General features: G+C 36.9%; 1 protein-coding gene across 5 annotated transcripts in view; it reads left to right on the forward strand.

Annotated features, from left to right (window-relative positions):
* Nucleotides 1-19,490, forward strand: part of NELL2 (neural EGFL like 2) — a 428,916-nt gene that overhangs the window by 57,455 nt on the left and 351,971 nt on the right. For 3 of the 5 annotated variants that reach the window (XM_064369806.1, XM_064369807.1, XM_064369805.1), the window contains exons 2-3: nucleotides 9,586-9,671; nucleotides 10,134-10,262. In XM_064369806.1, the coding sequence (XP_064225876.1) occupies nucleotides 9,617-9,671; nucleotides 10,134-10,262 (184 nt within the window). In that variant the 5' untranslated portion in view covers nucleotides 9,586-9,616. Of the gene's footprint in view, nucleotides 1-8,613; nucleotides 8,869-9,009; nucleotides 9,182-9,585; nucleotides 9,672-10,133; nucleotides 10,263-19,490 lie in introns of those variants that run through there. The other 2 variants (XM_012459076.2, XM_064369808.1) reach the window with 2 other exon arrangements.

Below are 19,490 nucleotides of genomic sequence, written 5' to 3' on the forward strand. Positions count from 1 at the left end.
AGATTGTAAGTGTGCTGGATTATCTTGATTGATTTGAAAATATTTAATCAACCTTGCATTTCTGGAATGAACCCCACCTTGTAGTTTATTATCCTTTCTATATATTGCCAGATATGATGTACTAATATTTTGTTTAGGACTTTGTATGTTGAAAGGGTAAATTTAATGTCTAAGTTCTAGTTTTATTTTCTGTTTTGTAACTAGTCTTCGTCTGCTTTTGGCTAGTGTCATAAGAAGTTTCAGGAAGTGTTTCCTCCTCCTTTATTTTCTGGAATATTTTTGTAAAATTGCTATTAATTCTTTAAATGTTTGGTGGATTTTAGTGTTGAAACTATATAAGACTAGAGATTTTTATTCATTATGAAAGAGGAATCCAAACGTTTCCAAATAGAATTGTGGATTTGTCTACTTCTTCCTTCAGTTCTATCACTCTTTCTCTAGGTAAATATTTCAGGTATTTTGATGCTTTGCTGTTAGGTGCATATATACTTAATTGTGAACTATTTTATTATTATGTAATGTACCTCTTCTGATAATTTTTTATACTCTAAAGTTTGCTTTTTCTGACATTCATATAGCAACCCCAACTTTCTTTTAATTAATATATATTTTTAATCCTTTACCTTTAACTTATCTCATTATATTTGAAGTAGATTTCTTTTTAACAACATATAGTGGGATTATATTTTTCAAGTTTCTTATGATGAGTTCAGTCTTTCTTATGATTAGACCACTTGCATTTAAGGCAATTATTGACATGTTTGGATTTTGGTCTACTATTTTATTGTTTTTCTTTGTTCCTTCTGTTTTCTGTTCCTATCTTAACTGTTTTCTGCTTCCTTTTAAGTTATTTGAATATTTTTTAGAATTCCATTTTATCTATTGTATATTTTAACTATACCTTTATTATAGCATTTTAGGTTGGTGTTCTAGAGAATTACAATATACATGCTTCACTTTTATCATCTATTTAGAGCTCATATGTTATTACTTGAATGGGAATGTAGAAACTTTACCATCATATTGGTTCCTTTAGTCTCATATCTTGATGTTGTATTTGTCTTATGTATTAAGTTAAAACTCCATTAGATAATTTTAAAACATTTTCTTTCAATCATTGTGGTAGCCAAGACAATGAATTCCCAAAGATGTCTGCAGCCTAATACTTAGAACTTGTGAATATGTTACTTTACATAGCAAAGAGACTTGAACATGTGATTAAGGCAAAGGGTCTTCAGATGGGGAGACTATTTTGGATTATCCAGGGGGTCCTAATCTAATAATATAAATCCTTAAAAGCAGAGGCCCTTTCTAAACTGTAGTCAGAGAACCAAAGAGAGTGTAGTGTGAAAAAGACTTAGCCTGCTGTTGCTAGATTGAAGATTGAAGGAGATGGCAATGAGCCAAGGAATGCAGACACCCTATAGAAGTTAAAAAAGGTATAGAAATAGATTCTTACCTGGAGTCTTCTGAATGGAGTATAGTCTTGTCAATTCTTTGATTTTAGCTTAGTAAGCCTGATGTCAGACTTATGACCTTTGGATTTATGAAATCATAAATTTGTGGTCTGGGTTTGGTGACTCATACCCCTAATCCTAGCACTTTGGGAGGCCAAGGCAGGTTGATCACTTGAGATGAGTAGTTCAAGACCAGCCTGGCAAGCATTGTAAAACCCTGGTTCTACTAAAAAAAAAAAAAATTGCCTGGGCATGGTGGCATGTGCCTATAGTCCCAGCTACCTGGGAGGCTGAGGCAGGAGCATTGCTTGAGCCCAGAGGCAGAGGTTGCTGTGAGTTGAGATTGCACCACTACACTACAGTCTGGGTGACAGAAGGAGACTCTGTCTCAAAAAAAAAAAAATGTATATAGTCAGGCATGGTGGTTCATGCCTGTAACCCCAGCACTTTGGGAGGCTGAGGTGGGCGGATCACCTGAGGTCAGGAGTTTGAGGACAGCCTGGCCAATATGGTGAAACCCTGTATGTACTAAAAATACAAAAATTGGCTGGGCATGATGGTGCCTGCCTGTAATCCCAGCTGCTTGGGAGGCTGAGGCAGGAGAATCACTTGAACCTGGAGGTGGAGTTTGCAGTGAGCTGAGACAGTGCCACTGCCCTCCAGCCTATGTGACAGAATGAGACTCCATCTCAAGAAAAAAATGTGTGTGTGTATATATATATACACATTACATATATATATACACAAAAATCTATATATTATATATAATTTTGTATTTTGTATATGTTTATATTATAAAATATATTTATATATGATATATTTTTATATATTATGTATATTTATATATATAAATGTATATATGTGTGTATGTGTGTATATATATAAAACAACATATATATACACACATACACACATATATACATTTTTGTATATATAGTATATATATACACACACAAATATATGTTTTGTATACACACACACACACACACACACACACATATGTTGTTTTAAGCCACCAAAGTTGTGGTGATTTGTTACAGCAGCAGTGGAAAAAGAATATAAACATCAAACATATTTTATGGTACTCAAGAATAGTATTTTTTTTTAACCCAGATATTTACCATTTCTAATCTTCATTCCTGATATGCTGTTGTCTTTCTGGTATTATTTTCCTTCTGCCTGAAGGAAGGAATATTCATTCAAACTGTTGTTTCCCTATATGTAATGCCATTTTTTATTTAGCAGTTACTTTAGAGTAAGTCTACTAGCAATCAGTTTTTCAAGATTTTCTTTATCTGAGAATGTTTTTCTTTCATATTTATTTATTTATTCCAGAAGAGTATTTTCAACAGATACAAAATTCTGGGATGACAAAATTCTTTGAACACTTAGAAAAAGAAGTTGCACTTTTTTGGGGCCTCCATGGTTTGCATTCATTCAAACTGTTGTTTCCCTATATGTAATGCCATTTTTTCTTTTTGCTTTTGGATTTTTGTTTTCTCTGTTGATAGTTTTCTTTGTTGATAGTTTTGTTTTCAGCAGTTTGTTTATAATATGTCTGATCATAGATTCCTTTAGGTATATCTTCCTTGAGTCTGTAAGATTATGTCTTTTGCCAGATTTGAGACATCTTAGGCCATTCTTTCTTAACAATAACAAAAAGTCTGCACTCTTTCTTCTCCCCTTATGGAATTCTGGTGATATTTTCTTTTCATTTTGTCCCATAGGTTCCTGTGGCTATGTTCATTAAAAAAAAAAAAAAAAAAAAAAGTCGCCGGGCGCGGTGGCTCACGCCTGTAATCCCAGCACTTTGGGAGGCCGAGGCGGGTGGATCACAAGGTCAAGAGATCGAGACCATCCTGGTCAACATGGTGAAACCCCGTCTCTACTAAAAATACAAAAAATTAGCTGGGCATGGTGGCGCGTGCCTGTAATCCCAGCTACTCGGGAGGCTGAGGCAGGAGAATTGCCTGAACGCAGGAGGCGGAGGTTGCGGTGAGCCGAGGTCGCGCCATTGCACTCCAGCCTGGGTAACAAGAGCGAAACTCTGTCTCAAAAAAAAAAAAAAAAAAAGTCTTCTTCCTGTTGTTCTGATTGAGTAATTTTAATTGATTTGTCTTCAAGCTCACTCATTCTTTTTTTCTATCATTTTCATCTGCTACTGAGCCCATTCTAGTGAGTTTTTAAAATTTCAGGTATTGTGTTTTCCAGCTCTAAAATTTCCACTTGGTTCTTCCCTATATCTTCTATGTATTTGCTGCTGTTTTCTGTCTTTTAATTCATTTCAAGAGTATTTGTGTTTATTTGTTAGAGCATTTTTATAATAGTTTCTTTAATCTTTTCCAGATAATTCCAACATCTGTGTAATCTTAGCATTTGTATCTGTTGATTATATTTTTTTCATGTAAGTTGAAGCTTTCCTAGTTCTCTATATGCCAAATGTTTTTTGATTATAACCTGCATATTTTAACATTATGTTATAAAACACTGAATTTTGTTAAGTACTATGGAGAATGTTGGGTTTTTAAAATGTTAAGCAGGCAGTTGACCCATTTGAATTTAGACAGAAGATTTTGACTAGTCTTCTTTTTATGTGGTTTCAAGACTTTGTAGTGCACAGCATAGAGGCCAGCCTGTGACCTGGGTAGTGGTCTAAGAAATAATCACTCCCTGGCTGGTCTGAGTGCAGTGGTGATTATGACTAATTGGTCACAACCAATTACAGATTTACTTGTCACTTTTCTACTCCTACTGCTTCAGTTGAATAGCCAAAAAAAAAAAAAAAGACAAATTATTCACTGTCAGTATGGTAGTACTTCAAACTCTGTTTTTCTTTCCCAGTTTGCCTGATACTATTTAATTTTCAGAGTCCTCAAATACTTTTGTCCATGTTTTATGGTATTCAGTGGGAGAGATGGTAAAGTGTACTTAATCCATTTTACCCAGAGTTAGAACCTCATGATATTCTTTAATTTTGGAAACCTTTTTAATTTTATTTATTTAAATGTTATCTATAATACTGTATACTTCTATCTTTCTAATATCTTATTCCATATCTGTAACTAGTTGTGTGTTGGCCATTTTAATTATAACATTTATGTTTTCTTTATATTTTCCATTATTTTTGTCAGTCTTGGCACATTCTCAGTGATATTCTTCGAACTGACTTTTTGTTTTTAATTTTTATTGGTCAATAATTTTCAGCACTGTTTTATTGCTGCTTATTAGAGCTAATGGTTTTTAATATTATTTTACAATATACTTTTATTTCTAGAATTTCTATTTGGTTTCTTTTGAGATATGCCTACTCTTTTCTCATACAATTCTGTTATTTCATTATTTTTTTCTATCACTTTAAAAATATCTCCAATCAGGCATCACAGTGCCAGACTTCAAACTATACTACAAGGCTACAGTAATCAAAACAGCATGGTACTGGTACCAAAACAGACATATAGACCAATGGAACAGAACAGAGGCCTCAGAAGCAACACCAGACATCTACAACCATCTGATCTTTGACAAACATGACAAAAAGAAGCAGTGATTAAAGGACTCCATGTTTAATAAATGATGATGGGAAAACTGGCTAGCAATGTGCAGAAAGCAGAAACTGGACCCCTTCCTGTCATGTTACACTAAAAGTAACTCCAGATGGATTAAAGATTTAAACATAAAACCTAACACCATAAAAACACTAGAAGAAAATGTAGGCAAAACCATCCAGGACATACACATAGGCAAGGACTTCATGACTAAAACACCAAAAGCAATAGCAACAAAAGCCAAAACAGACAAATGGGATCTAAATAAAATTCAGAGCTTCTGTACAGCAAGAGAAACCATCATTAGAGCAAACCGGCAACCAACAGAATGGGAAAAAATTTTTGCAGTCTACCCATCTGACAAATGGCTAATATCCAGAATCTACAAAGAACTAAAACAGATATACAAGATAAAAACAAATAAACCCATTCAAAAGTAGGTGAAGGATATGAACAAACACTTTTCAAAAGAAGACATATATGAGGCCAACAAACTTATGAAAAAATGCTCATCATCACTGATTATTAGAGAAATGCAAATCAAAAGCACATTGAGATACCATCTCACACCAGTTAGAATGGCAATCATTAAAAAATCTGGAGACAACAGATGCTGGAGAGGATGTGGAGAAATAGGAATATTCTTACACAGTTGGTGGGAGTGTAAATTAGTTCAACCATTGTGGAAGACAGTGTGGTGATATCTCAAGGACCTAGAAATAGAAATTCCATTTGACCCAGCAATCCCATTACTGGGTATATACCCAAAGAACTATAAATCATTCTGCTATAAAGACACATGCACACATATGTTCATTGCAGCCCTGTGTACAATAGCAAAGACCTGGAACCAACCCAAATGCCCATCAATGATATACTGTACAAAGAAAATGTGGCACATATACACCATGGAATACTACACAGCCATAAAAATACTATGAGTTTGTGTCCTTTGTAGGGACTTGGATGAATCTGGAAACTGTCATTCTCAGCAAACTGACACAAGAACAGAAAACCAAACACTGCATGTTCTCACTCATAGGTGGGTGTTGAACAATGAGAACATGTGGACTTAGGGAGAGGAGCATCACACACTGGGGTCAGTTGGGGGGTGGGCAGGGGAGGGACAGCGGGGGGTGGGGAGGGATAACATGGGGAGAAATGCTGGATATAGTCAAAGTGGGAATAGAGGCAGCAAACCACCTGGTTATGTATGCACCTATGCAACAACCCTGCATTATCTGCACATGTACCCCAGAACCTAAAGTAAAATTTAAAAAAAAGTAATGAAAAAAATATCTTGAATCACTTAAACATTCTTATTTTATGCTTTCTGTCACTTTATTTTCTGATATCCTGAGTTCATGAGATACTAATTGTTTCTCTTTCTCTCTCTGTGTATATTTCTTGACTATTTTTCATGGTCTTTCATTTCAGTATAATAATAATAATGACAATTATTATTGTTATTGCCATGGCAGGAATTTTCCTCTTGTGTACCAGAGGTTATAGAAAGCCACTTAATAGAAGTTTTATATTTGCTTCTTCAGAAGACCCTGGGCATTTAATGCTACTTTTTGATTTTAGAATTTCCATTCCAGTAAGGAGTGTGATTTTCGACATTGTACCTGCAAGTGGCAAAGCTTGAGATTTGACATTTAGCATAGATGAGTTGGTTTTTCACAGGGCATGTGCAGCTGGCAACCATTTGCCATTTCTTGGGCCGAAGTGCAAAGTTTTAACATTTCGAAAGTTTCTTTTGGTAGGAGGTATAATTCTTTAAAGCTTATTACTTTTATCAGAAGAATCGATAATATTGTCACCTTTTGTGGCTTCCAAAATTTGCTGTTTTCAGTTCTGATGTGGATGTTGAAATCCCACTCTATTTTATTAGGGTCCCGATAGGTTCTGAATCCCTGTGTCCCACCCTTTCCCAATTCTTGCACCAGCTATTGCTTTCTCTGCCCATCTTCCACTATGTTTTTTTTCCCTGGCACCTGGGGATTTTCTTTTTCTTAATTTAAAGCTCATCTGTGAATTTAAAAATTGGATATTTTACTTAGCTTTGATATATGTGTATGGTCGGTAGGGCTCTAAGGGTCGTGAGAGTCAACCATGTTGACTGAACTTTTCCTCATGTGGTCAGTACTTATATCAGTTTCTATGGATGCTGTAACAAATATCTAATTAGGTCAAATAATTACAGTAGCAGGTTCAACTAGAATTATTTTGGGTACCAAATACCACTGTTCTGGAAGGAGCCTAAGTGTGTATGGTACTAGAGATAAGCCTATTAACCACCAGCTTTCAGCATATCATGGATGAGAGTCAGAGAAATTGGAGAGCATCCCTACTTTCATGAGTTGGTTGAATGCAGGTTGGTTAGGAGGACTTTTACATGGAAATATATGTGCATATGTATTATGCTTTATTCTTATTTTCTCTAACAATAGCATTTTAATGCATTATTTAAAATTTATTTTGTGTAACTTTTGTAGATACTTATTACAATTTAATGTTTTAGATGCACTGCTGTAGAAAGGTCTTTAATTCTCTGATGATTTTCTTTTAATTGATTAATTAAATCGTATTAATTTATTTGGCATATTTTTGCAAATTTGAGAAGTTTCATACAACAATCCTTTAACACTTGTAAGTATTGAAATATTTCTCAAACTTTACAAAGTTACAAATAGAATTAAATGGGATATTTGATAAGAGAGAATTAAAAATTAATTTGAAAGAGCTCCCAAATTCTGAATCTTTTAAACATTCTAAGGGCAGACTTAAAAATACCCCTTTCACTATAATATAACATAGTATGTATTCTCCTATTTTATAATATCTATGTTTATAGATAGAACGTACATTATACTCTTGCCTTGCAGGGAGTTCATACTACCCAGTAGGCATTTTGGCAACTGTAGCTATGTAGTATCCAGTTGGAGAATTCAGTACCCACATGTTTGCATGGAAGGTTAAGAAACTCAATTGATCTTTGTACCAATTAATACTATAATAGTTTTTGAAACTCTTTTCCAAAATGAAAGTTGAATGTCATTCCTCAAAATTTACCTCAAAATTCTAGGGCTATGTTAAAATATAGGTGCCATTGAACTTGAACATACTTTTGCCTGCTGAAAAATGGATCTGAAATGGCCCCACTGGTATGGTCCCGAACATATATGGTGAAGGGCAAGTAGAGCCCGCATGAATGTAGTCAATAGTGGGATGGCTCTTCTCTCTCGCCTGGGCTCCTTCTCCTCCTTCTGCTTATTTATTTATTTATTTACTTATTTATTTATTTATTTATTTATTTACTTTATTTACTTTATTTATCTATCTCTCTCTCTCTAATCATCTCTCCTGTGTAGGTAGATATTTCGGCGTGAACAGACGCCCTGGCTCAGTTCCCCTTGCCTTCTGCTGTATGCTGGTCCGGGAGAGCCGGAGTGCGGCTCTCCGCGCTGTGTTTGGCAGGGGGCGCGCGAGGTCCCGGAGCTGTCCAGCACCTCCTGGCCAAGTTCTCCTCTGCGCTCTCCGCGCCGGGGAAGCTCTCCAGCGCCCCGCCCCGGGCAGGGAACCTCTCCACCAGGACTCGCGGGGCTTCCCAGGCTCTCCATCCATCTCCGCCAGTCTCTGCTTTGCCCAGCTCCACCTCGGCAGTCGAGCAGGCTTCCTCCGCAAGCCCTGGAGGGGGAGTGCCCTGCCTTCCGGTGCTGCTCCGGAGCTCAGTGCACGAGTGCACGTGGGCTTCCCTCCTTTGCCTAAGGACAGGCGAGCACTTCTCGTTCCAGCCTTGCCTCCTGCGGCTGGGTGGTCTTTTTTCTCTCCTGTCTTTCAAGACACGCGCCCGAAATCGAGGGGTGAGGGCAAAGACCGCCCATCAACTTAGCACCTTGGATTTGGAGCTTTCGATCCCGAAAGGGGGTTGGCATTGCCCGGGTCATCGAGAGAGGGAGGGAGAAGAGCTGAGGCTGCAACGGCTTCGGGGCTCGCTGGACCGGGTTTGGCCACGAGGAGCCCGTGCGGGAGACCGAAGCGGAGCACCAGCCTCGCCCTCGGCGGCCCCTCCCTCCTCCTCACCCCGCCTCCCCCGACCTGCCCCTCCCTCCCCGGAGGAGCAATCTCTCCGCGCGTCTCGCGGAGCTCTCTCCATTGTCTCTGCCTTTACAACAGGTTCGGGCGGCGGGGAAGACGGGCGGGTGCGGGGCTGCCCCAGCCTGGGCTTTCTTGGGGCCGCCTCCCTGCCACTGGGTGTGCGAGTCTTTGGCTGCTTTTATTCGGCTCGGGAGCTAATTCCCTGGCGGAGCAGCTCCGGGGCGAGTCCGACCCCTCCCTCCGGGCCCCCTTCGGGCCCCCTCCCGGCCGCGCCGCCGCCTCGGCTCCGCGTGTGGGAATGATGTGCGCGTTGGAGGGTCTAAGTTCTTCACGCGCCTGGGGAGGCCTCCCTATTCTTTCTTAGACAACCAAAGCGTATTAATCCTCCTAATCAGTAAATCCGAGGCAGCAGCAGGAGAGGCAAACGCTATTTTCCCGCTTGATTCCAAGAACCTCTTGGATTTTTATTTTTATTTTTAAAGAGGGAGACGATGGACTGAGCAGATCCTCACCATGGAGTCTCGGGTCTTACTGAGAACATTCTGTTTGATCTTCGGTCTCGGGGCAGGTGAGTGGCCGAAAAGCTGGGACTGGGGAAAGGGATGGCTCACGCCTCCGGGCAGCCTGGGCTGGCTGGGGAAGCCTCGCTTTTCCCGGACCCAAAGTAAATCTGGAATGGGAAGCTTAGAGTAGGGGGTGGGTTTGGATTTTGATTTTTTTTTTTTTCTTTGCTTGCTTTGGAGATTGCGAGGCGGGTCACGCCCCTAGTCCTGGGTCGGAGGGCTGAGGGGGAACTTTGCACGGAGAGGGGTTTAAAGTAGGTCATGGAAATGGGACTGGGTACTCCGCTATTTAAAGCTTGGCTGCTGATCTCAGGTAAGGCTCTTGGCTGAGGAGGAGGGAGTCGCCTCGCATCTTCAGTTCCCAGTATTGTCGCGAAGACGCGGTTCTTTGCTGCCCTGGAGGAAGAGGCTTGCATTTTGATGAAGCTTTTCCTTTTTCTCTCTTCCCCCCTCATACCCCTCACCAGTTTGGGGGCTTGGTGTGGACCCTTCCCTACAGATTGACGTCTTAACAGAGTTAGAACTTGGGGAGTCCACGACGGGAGTGCGTCAGGTCCCGGGGCTGCATAATGGGACGAAAGCCTTTCTCTTTCAAGGTATGCCCTGCGTCCTGCATCTCCACTGTGGTTTTAGCTCCGATACCCCCGGCAGGGGTTTGCCTCGCCGCTAGTCCTAAGTTTATATTGCCTCATGGATGACAGTACCTGAGATGAGGTGTGGAGGGACCAGTGTGAGACACATACATACCCCTATCTCTTTTAAGTGGCTTGGTTTTTCTCCCCTGCCGCACCCTCCTCCTTCTTACTTTGTACTCTTGCCAGTTCTAATGGATAGCCCCTTAATTACAGAACAGAAACTGCGATGGCAGATGGTTGATTTTAGAATCTGGGGAACAATGAATTACAACACAAACACCTCGTTTGGGTGAAATTGATTTAGGTAGGAAACAGGATAACTTAATCTTGGTTAAGACACTGATCTCTGAAAGTTTCAGGTACAATGGTGCCCTGCTTGGAGGAATTGTTTTATGAGAGTAGCTTTCTGGAAAAATTAATGCCTTTGAATATTTTTATCTACTGTATATCATAGTCACACTGTATTTGAGGCAAGATTTATCACTGAAAGACCCTCATTCTTCCTTCATCCACCAACAACAAGAGAAAGGGAATAATAGTCTCAAAATTATTTTTGAAAAATTTCAAGTAAATGCTAATCTAGAAGTGTACCTTGTATTATCATTAATTGTGTACTTAGGATTTTACAACTTTTTTTGAAGTCAATGGATATTGACTGTGCACAAATGTCTACATCTCAAATTATATTTAAATGTTTTGTGCAGTCAGAAGCAAATTCCAATACAGCAATCCTTCAACTTTGATTAACCAGAGCTTTTGAGGATTGCTTGTCTGTGGAAAGTTGCTGTAATAAGAGCTTCTAAAAGGTAGCTGAACGTGTACAGACAGCCTAGATTCACATATAGTGAAGTATACAGAGAGAGATGGAGTTTGGTTTAACAGACCTGATGGACTAAAGCTTCTTGCCCCACCTCACCCATATATATTTTTTTGTCGTTGCTGTTATTTTGGTGCCATGGCTTCAAAAGTGCAACTCATAATTACTAAAGAGTTGGATATGCAAAAGGAAACCACTTCAGAAAATATGTTATCAAGAAATAGAAATAAAATAAAACTTGAGTGTTTCTGTAGTGGTGTTGTTGCCTGATATAGCCAGTATGTGTCACCATGGACACTAACACCAAAGCTTACAGTAGGGAAAGGAGGAAATTCACATGTGTTACATTTACTTAAAACAAGTTTGCTCTTATAAAAAATTAAAATGCAATTTTCTGGTCTAAAAATTATTGTTTAAATTTTCTGTTTAAATTAATTTTTTATTGCAACAAATATTTATGGTAATGTTTTATTTACTTAAAGGTCATTTTTAGAGTGTGGGTCTTGGATATTGAATCCTTTAAAAACAATGACCAAATCTAATAAAGAAGATAAGGCTACTTTGTCAGAAAAATTTCACATAGTTGAATAGATGTGTCAGTAGGGTTAAGCTTCTGATTTTTTGTTTTGTATTGTTTTATCTCTGATTTTTAATCCCTATGAACTGGAAATAAAGTTATTTCAGGACTGCCAATTTGAGTAACTGTAAAGCTTTATAGAATCTAAAACTCCTAATAAACAAATGGTTTTGTAGTGCTCTTAAAATTTACAAGGGTTCTTTGAATTTTATTAGTATTCTGCCTAGTTTCCTCTGAAGAGTGTCTGATCTGTCACAAATAGAAATCTTCAGGACTGTGCATTTTATGTTCTGGTGCTAGAAAACTAAACAATTTTTAGGAAATAGGTTCAGAAATCAGTAACTTTTCCTAGTTAATTAAAAATGTTTAGATTTATTTTTATTTAAATTGTCAAATTCTTCAAGGTAGGCATTGTGTTCAAAATACATACAGCACATAAAATGTTTTCTTTGAATTGTCCATAGTAACTAGATATCCATGTACACTGATGAATTGGTTGTTTTTGTTTCCTTGTTGATGCCAAGCCCAATATTTAGACAGAGTAAATACCTAACAGATATGGTTTATGAGATTTGAAGATGTAAAATTTCATTTTCTGCCCAATTATGGACTTTATTTAATATAAGCAATGAATCAGTAAGTATTTCTTGCATGCCGTGTTCTCAGTAGGCATATATTACTGATGTATTGATTATGCTTTTGTGATTCCTTTTCTTCTAAGATTTGGATTCTGAAATTGACAAAAGGTGGCCCTTTGACCATGCATGGCAGTTCGCATTACCTTGGAAAGGTCTTTGCTAATAGCATTTGGAAACTTGTTAAGAAGTCAGCTCTGAGTCTTCCTGTTTCATTGGGATTTCCTTTGGCTTTAGAGAGAAAAAAAAATCAGACTCTGAAGATTTTATAGATTCTATTTACAGTGAGTTGAGTTGAGGGTGCTGCAGATATTTTGTGTAGTGTATACATATACACTATACATAGTCATAGCAGGAATAGTAACAAATTACAAAACTTGTGAGATGCTCTTAGGTTTCATATAAACCTATCATACAAGTTTCTTTGTGCTATCAGATATGTTCTAAATAGATGGAAGAGATTTTGAACCATCAAATTTTTCCTGCAGTAACATAACCATCTTCTTCTGTCAGCTTTAAAATAAAGAAATCTTGACATATACTTTCCCAATGATTTTTGCTCATTTAATATTGCTTTTTCTTGTGCCAGTTTTTCTCCTTAGTGATTTCTGAGATGCATGCAATTCTGTACTTTCTGAAACTATAAATTATTTTATTATATATACCTAACAAAAACAAATGATTGAAATATGTTTTAAAGTCATACCTTTTAAAAATAATAATAGCAACTATAGTATCACTAAAATGGTTTTGTTGTTGCTGAAATTTGATTTATAATTGCTTTGAAAATTTAAGTAATAAGATGCTAAATTAGATCATACCTTAATAAAATGGCTTTTGATTTTTGTCAATTAAACAATAATTTTCTAAAAAACGAGTCCAGGCAATTTTCTAGTCATTTCCAGCTATAATCTGACTTGCAGTCACAAAAATACACTTATTATGCTTTTAAACAATAGAGAAGTGAATATTGACAAAGAAAGAACTATGAAAGGTTATAAAGCGTTCTACTTTCTTTAAAATCTTTCTCAAGGAACTATTTCCTAAGATAATGATCAAAACAATGTTTTTTCCTCTGTACATGAGAGATCAGGAATGAAAGCCTACAGAAGCACCGTTCTAGGACTTTCTAGCAATGTTAGCATGATTTTTAGATCTTTGATTTTAATAACTAATCTGGCCAGTTTCCCAAAATAGATAATTTCCTCTGTTGGAATACACTTTCTTCTGAAATGTTCACAGATTTTATAATCTCATTAATCCACACAAGAGAAGTAGATAAAATCAAAGCATATTCTTTTTTTTACAAGTTAGTACATCGAAAATAAGCATAGTAGTTATTTGTAAAAAACTTTGGTTTTAAAGGGAAAAAAAGTCATATGACTCTTCTTATGTCAGGTTTTGAACAGCAGAATGAAATAGGCATTTGGTAGTAGACCATGAACTTTAGTAGGCAAAGGCAGCTGCATTGAGGAAATTGAGGTGGCATTGAGTATCTGTCTTCAGTATATTGGTTGGTGAGCATCTGTGGACTTTGAACTGATGGTCATTGGTGCCCAAATAGAGTGGAATAACACAGCAATTAAGAGATGCACTTAGGCCAGGCTCAGTGGCTCAAGCCTGTAATCCCAGCACTTTGGGAGGCCGAGGTGGGTGGATCAGGAGGTCAAGAGATCGAGACCATCCTGGCTAACATGGTGAAACCCCGTCTCTACTAAAAAATACAAAAAACAATTAGCTGGGCGTGGTGGCGGGCGCCTGTAGTCCCAGCTACCCGGGAGGCTGAGGCAGGAGAATTGCTTGAACCCGGGAGGCAGAGGTTGCAGTGAGCCGAGATCGCGCCACTGCACTCCAGCCTGGTGCCTGGCAACAGAGCAAGATTCTGTCTCAAAAAAAAAAAAAAAAAAAAAAAAAAGAGATGCACTTAGAAACAAGATAGACTGAGGTGGAATTTCATTCGTTGTTTTACTGTGGTGAAGTTGCTTAATTTCTCTGAGCTTCAGTACCCTCAATTAAAAAAATGAACATTGTTATGATGATTAAGCAAGTTATGTTCATTCCTCCAATAAGTTATTGTTGTGAAACTAGTATACTGTTAGGTATTAGGCACATTACAAATGAGGACATTAGAACTTACCTTTGACTTCACAGTGACTTAAAAGTAGTGGTTGAACAATTACATAGTTACTGACTTAATCACCAGTAAGATAAATTATATGAAAAGAAACTGAAGATATAATGGGAATCTATATTTTAGTTAGGGGAGTCACAGGTTCAGGGAAACCATCTTTGAAGAATAGTCATTTAAGTTGATGTTTGAAGGATATGTAAGAGTAGTCTAGAGAAGAGAAAGGGACAAGTGTGTGAGCAAGGTTCTGAGCCTGGAATGAGCTTGCATTTGAGAAAACGGAGGAAGTCTAGAGAAGTAGAAACATAGGGCATGTGATACGAAATGAAGCATATGAGGAAAGCAGGGAATAGGTTACATGGTAGGCTATATTAATAGAGCAGAATTGAAAATTTATCATTATGTAAAGATATATTATGGTGGGCAGAATAATGGTCCCCCATAGATGTTCATGTCTTAATTCTTGGAACCAAAGAATAGGTTACATTGTATGGCAAGGGGAAGTTAAGGCTTATCAACTTTAAGATTAGGAGGCGATCATAGATTATCTGGGTGAGCCCTGTTTAATCAGAAGAATCTTTTAAAATGGAGAAAAGGCAGCAGAAGAGTCAGTGTTAGAGTGATGTGATATGAGAAAAACTAGTCTGACCACTCGTGGCCTTGACGATGATAGTGGGCCACAACCCAAGGACTGCAGGCAGATTTTAGAAGCTGAAAAAGGCAAGAAAATGAGTTTTCCCTTAGAGCCTCCAGAAGGAACATAGTGCTACTGGTGCCTTGATTTTAGACCAGTGAGACTCATTTTGGACTTGTGATCTCCAGAACTGTGAGATAATAGATTTCTGTTAATTTAAGTCACTAAGTTTGTGGTGATTTGTTTGAGCAACAGTAGGAAACTAATACAAATTTTGGTGCATGGAAGTGGGGTGCTGGTGTAAGAAATACCTAAAAAATATGGAAGTGCCTTTGGAATTGGACGATGGTCAGATGCTGGATGAATTTTGAGAAGCATGATAGAAAAAGCCTAGATTGCCTTGAATAGACTTTCAGTAGAAATATGGATATTGGTGACTCTACTATGAGGACTCAAAAGAAGGTGAAGGGCATGGTAGAGAGAAAATCAAAATCACCTCTGAATATAGCTAAATCATCACAAGCAGAGCATTGGTGAGGTATAGACATTAAAGGAACTGTCACTGAGGGCCCAGATGGAAATAAGGAATTTGTTATAAACTGGAGGAAAGGGGATCCTTCTTGTATACTGGCAGAAAACTTACCTGAATTGTATCCTGTGGTTATGTGGAAAGCAAAACTTGTAAACAATGAACTTAGATTTTAGCTAAGGTGATTTGTAAGCAACAAAAGTGTTGAAGGTGCACTCTGGCTTTTTCTTGCTGTTTTGTAGTAACATTTGAGAGAAGAAAGAGAGACTTAGGGAATAACTATTAAGCAAAACTTATTCATAACTTGATATTTCAAAAATTATAAGCCTATTCAGATTCCAAAACATGTTAAAATAGAATGTTCACTGTCAGGAATACCTGATCTGAAAACAAAGCCAAGGATGTGACTAGAAAATATTTTGCTAATGCCTCAGAAGTATCAAAAGGTCAGAGTATTCAGTTAAATTGAGGAGGCTCTTTGAAGAACATATTGCACATAGGTCCCCACAACCATTTCAGCAGAGGTCACAAATAGAGATGGAATTATCCAAGAAATATCTATGGAGGAGCCTTTTTTGTTTAATGGAGTGAATCCCCATGACATACATGGAAGATCTATAAGGTTCTTAGGAATATTATGCCAGTAAAATTGCTGTTGGTGGGGCCTGAAAGTATCAGTGAGAGAATAAAGTGAAAGAAGATGTTGGATTCCCAAAATTCTAAAAGCGAAAAACAGGCTCACTTAGCTGTAAACATCTTTCTGTGAAGCTGTCTCTCATGAAAAAATAAGGTTAATTCAGAGGGCAGAACTCGGAGCCCAGAGCATGTAGCTGACTTCAGACAGTGAAGCCAAGAATTACAGAAAATTATTTCTAGACCTTGAAACCAAATGGTGTTCACCGGGTTGGATTTTAAAATTGCTTGGGTATGGCAAATGGTTTTTTTTTTTTCTTCCATTTTCTCCCTTTTCGCATGAGAATATTTAGAATTATCACCTTTATCTTCCTTAGCATTGTATTTTTGAGAGCAGATAGCTTGTTTCAGGGTGTGCCTCAGAATGGATTATACTCAGCACCTTTCTCATACCTGTTTTAGATGATTTGGATGATGAGATTTGAGAATTTTGTTGTTGTTTTATGTTTTTGTTACTTAGAATTTAATTATTTTTAAGTTGACAAAAATCATACACATTTATTGTGTATAACACAATGTTTTGAAATATATATACATTATGGAATGGCTAAATTGAGCGAATTAACATATTAATTACCTCATGTACTTATAATTTTTTTGTGGTGAGAACACTTAAAATCTATTTGAAATTTTGAAGAATACAATGTATTATTATTACAGTCACTATGTTGTACCATAGGTCTCTTGAACACATCATGCCATCTATTTGAATTTTGGTATCCTTTGACCAACATCTCCCCATCAACTACCCCCATCCTCAGACCCTTGTAACCACCGTTCTGCTTTCTGCTCCTTTAAGTTAAACTTTTTAAGATCTCACACATAAGTGAGATCATGTGATATTTGCCTTTCTGTGACTGCCTTATTTCACTTTACATAATGTCTTCCAAGTTGATCCATGTTGTCTCAAATAACAGGATTTTCTTCTTTGAGGCGGAATAGTATTACATTCTGCACATATATAATAGTATTGTACACACACATATATATACATGCATATATATGTATATATACACACACACATATATATAACATTTTCTTTATGCATTCTGTTATATTCTTATGTTCTTAGCAGTATTACTCATAGTAGCCAAGATGTGAGATCAACCTAATTAATGGTCATCAATGGATGAATGAATAAAGAAAAGTGTCATTGGAATTAAAATAAGGGTTGCAGTAAATCTGTAGATCATTTTGGATAGTTTGGACATTTTAACAATATTAAGTCTTTGAATCCATGAACACAGGTTATCTTTTCATTTATTTGTGTCTTCTTCATTTCTTTCATCAGTGTTTTATAGTTTCAGTGCACAGATCTTTCACCTTCTTGATTAAATTTCTATGTAAGTATTTTATTTTTTCCTAGCCATTTTAAATGAAGTTGTTTTCATGATTTCTTTTTCAGATAGTTTTTTTTTTTTTTTTTTTTGAGACAGAATCTCACTCTTTCACCTAGGCTGGAGTGCAGTGGTGTGATCTTGGCTCACTGCAATCTCTTCTTCCTGGGTTCAAATTATTCTCCTGCATCAGCCTCCCAAGTAACTGGGATTAACAGCACCCTTCACCATGCCCTGCTAATTTTTTTTTTTTATTTTTAGTAGAGACAGGGTTTCAACATGTTGGCCAGGCCAGTCTCGAACTCCTCACCTCAAGTGATCCACCGACCTTGGGCTCCCAAAGTGCTGGGATTACAGGCATGAGCCACCTTACCTGACTAGTTCATTGTTAATATATAGAAACAGTACTGGTTTTTTTTTTTGTATGTTGATTTTGTATCCTGAAACTTCACTGAAATCATTTACTAGTTCTGACAAATTTTTGGTGGCATCTTCAGAGTTTTCTAGATATAAGATGATGTTAACTGCAAACAGGGATAAATTAATCTTTTTCTTTCCAATTTTGATGCCTTTTATTTCTTTCTCGTGCCTAATTGCTCTCTCTAGGACTTACAGTACAATGCTGAATAGAAGTGGCAAGATTGAGCATCCTTGTCTTTTTCCTTATCTTAGAGGAAAAGCTTTCAACTTTTTACGGTTGAGTATAATGTTAGCTGAAGATTTGTTATATCTGAGCTTTATTGTGTTGGGATACGTTTCTTCTATACAATTGTTGAGAGTTTTAATCATGAAAATATGTTGAATTTTGTCAAATGCTTTTTCTGCATATATTAAAATGATCGTATGGATTTTGGCCTTTATTCTGTTAATTTGGTGTATCACATTTACAGATTTGTGTATGTTGAGCCATTCTTGCATCCTTGGGATAAATCCTAGTTGATCATGGTGAATGATACTTTTAATTGTGCTGTTGAGTTTGGTTTGCTTGTATTTTGTTGAGGATTATTGCCTTTCTGTCCATAAGGAATATTGGCCTGTAATTTCCTTGTAATATCCTTATTTTGCTTTGGTGTCATATTAATACTGGTAATATAAGATAAATTTGGAATTTTTTCCCACTTCATTTTTTTGGAAGAGTTTGAGAAGAATTGGTATTAGTTATTTAAATAGAATTTAGCAGTGCAGCCATCAGGCCTTGGACTTTTCTTTGATGAAGGAATTTTTATTAGTGATTCAATTTCCTTACAAGTTACTTGTCTGTTCAGATTTTTAAATTTTTTTTCATCATTTAGTCTTGGTATGTTGTGTGTGTCTACGAAGGTACTCATTTCTTCTAAGTTTATCTAATTTGTTGGCATATAATTTTTCATAGTAGTCTCATGATTTTTTGTATTTCTGTTGTATCAGTTATAATGTCTCATCTTTCATTTATGATTTTATTTATTTGAGTCTTCTTTTTTCTTAGATTTCTTAGCTAAAGGTATGTCAATTTTGTTTATCTTCATTAGAAAACTACTCTCTGTTTCATTTATTTTTTTCTGTTATTTTTTAGTCTCTGTCACTTATTTCTGCTAGGTTCTTTATTATTCCTTCTACTAACTTTGGTCTTATTTTGTTTTTCTTTTTGTAATTCATTTAGTTGTAACTTTAGGTTATTTGTTTGAGATTTTCTTTTTTTAAACGTAGGCATTTGTTGCTATAAACTTACCTCTGAGAACTGCTTTTGCTGCATCCTTTAAGTTTTGGTATGTTGTGTCCATTCTTATTTGCCTCAAGATGTCTTCTAATTTCCCTTTTAATTTTGTTTTTGACCAATTGGTTGTTCATGAGCATGTTAAT

The sequence above is a fragment of the Aotus nancymaae genome, unplaced genomic scaffold (assembly GCF_030222135.1).
Source record: "Aotus nancymaae isolate 86718 unplaced genomic scaffold, 86718_ANA_hifiasm-v0.15.2.pri h1tg000092l, whole genome shotgun sequence".
Taxonomy (NCBI): Eukaryota; Metazoa; Chordata; class Mammalia; order Primates; family Aotidae; genus Aotus; species Aotus nancymaae.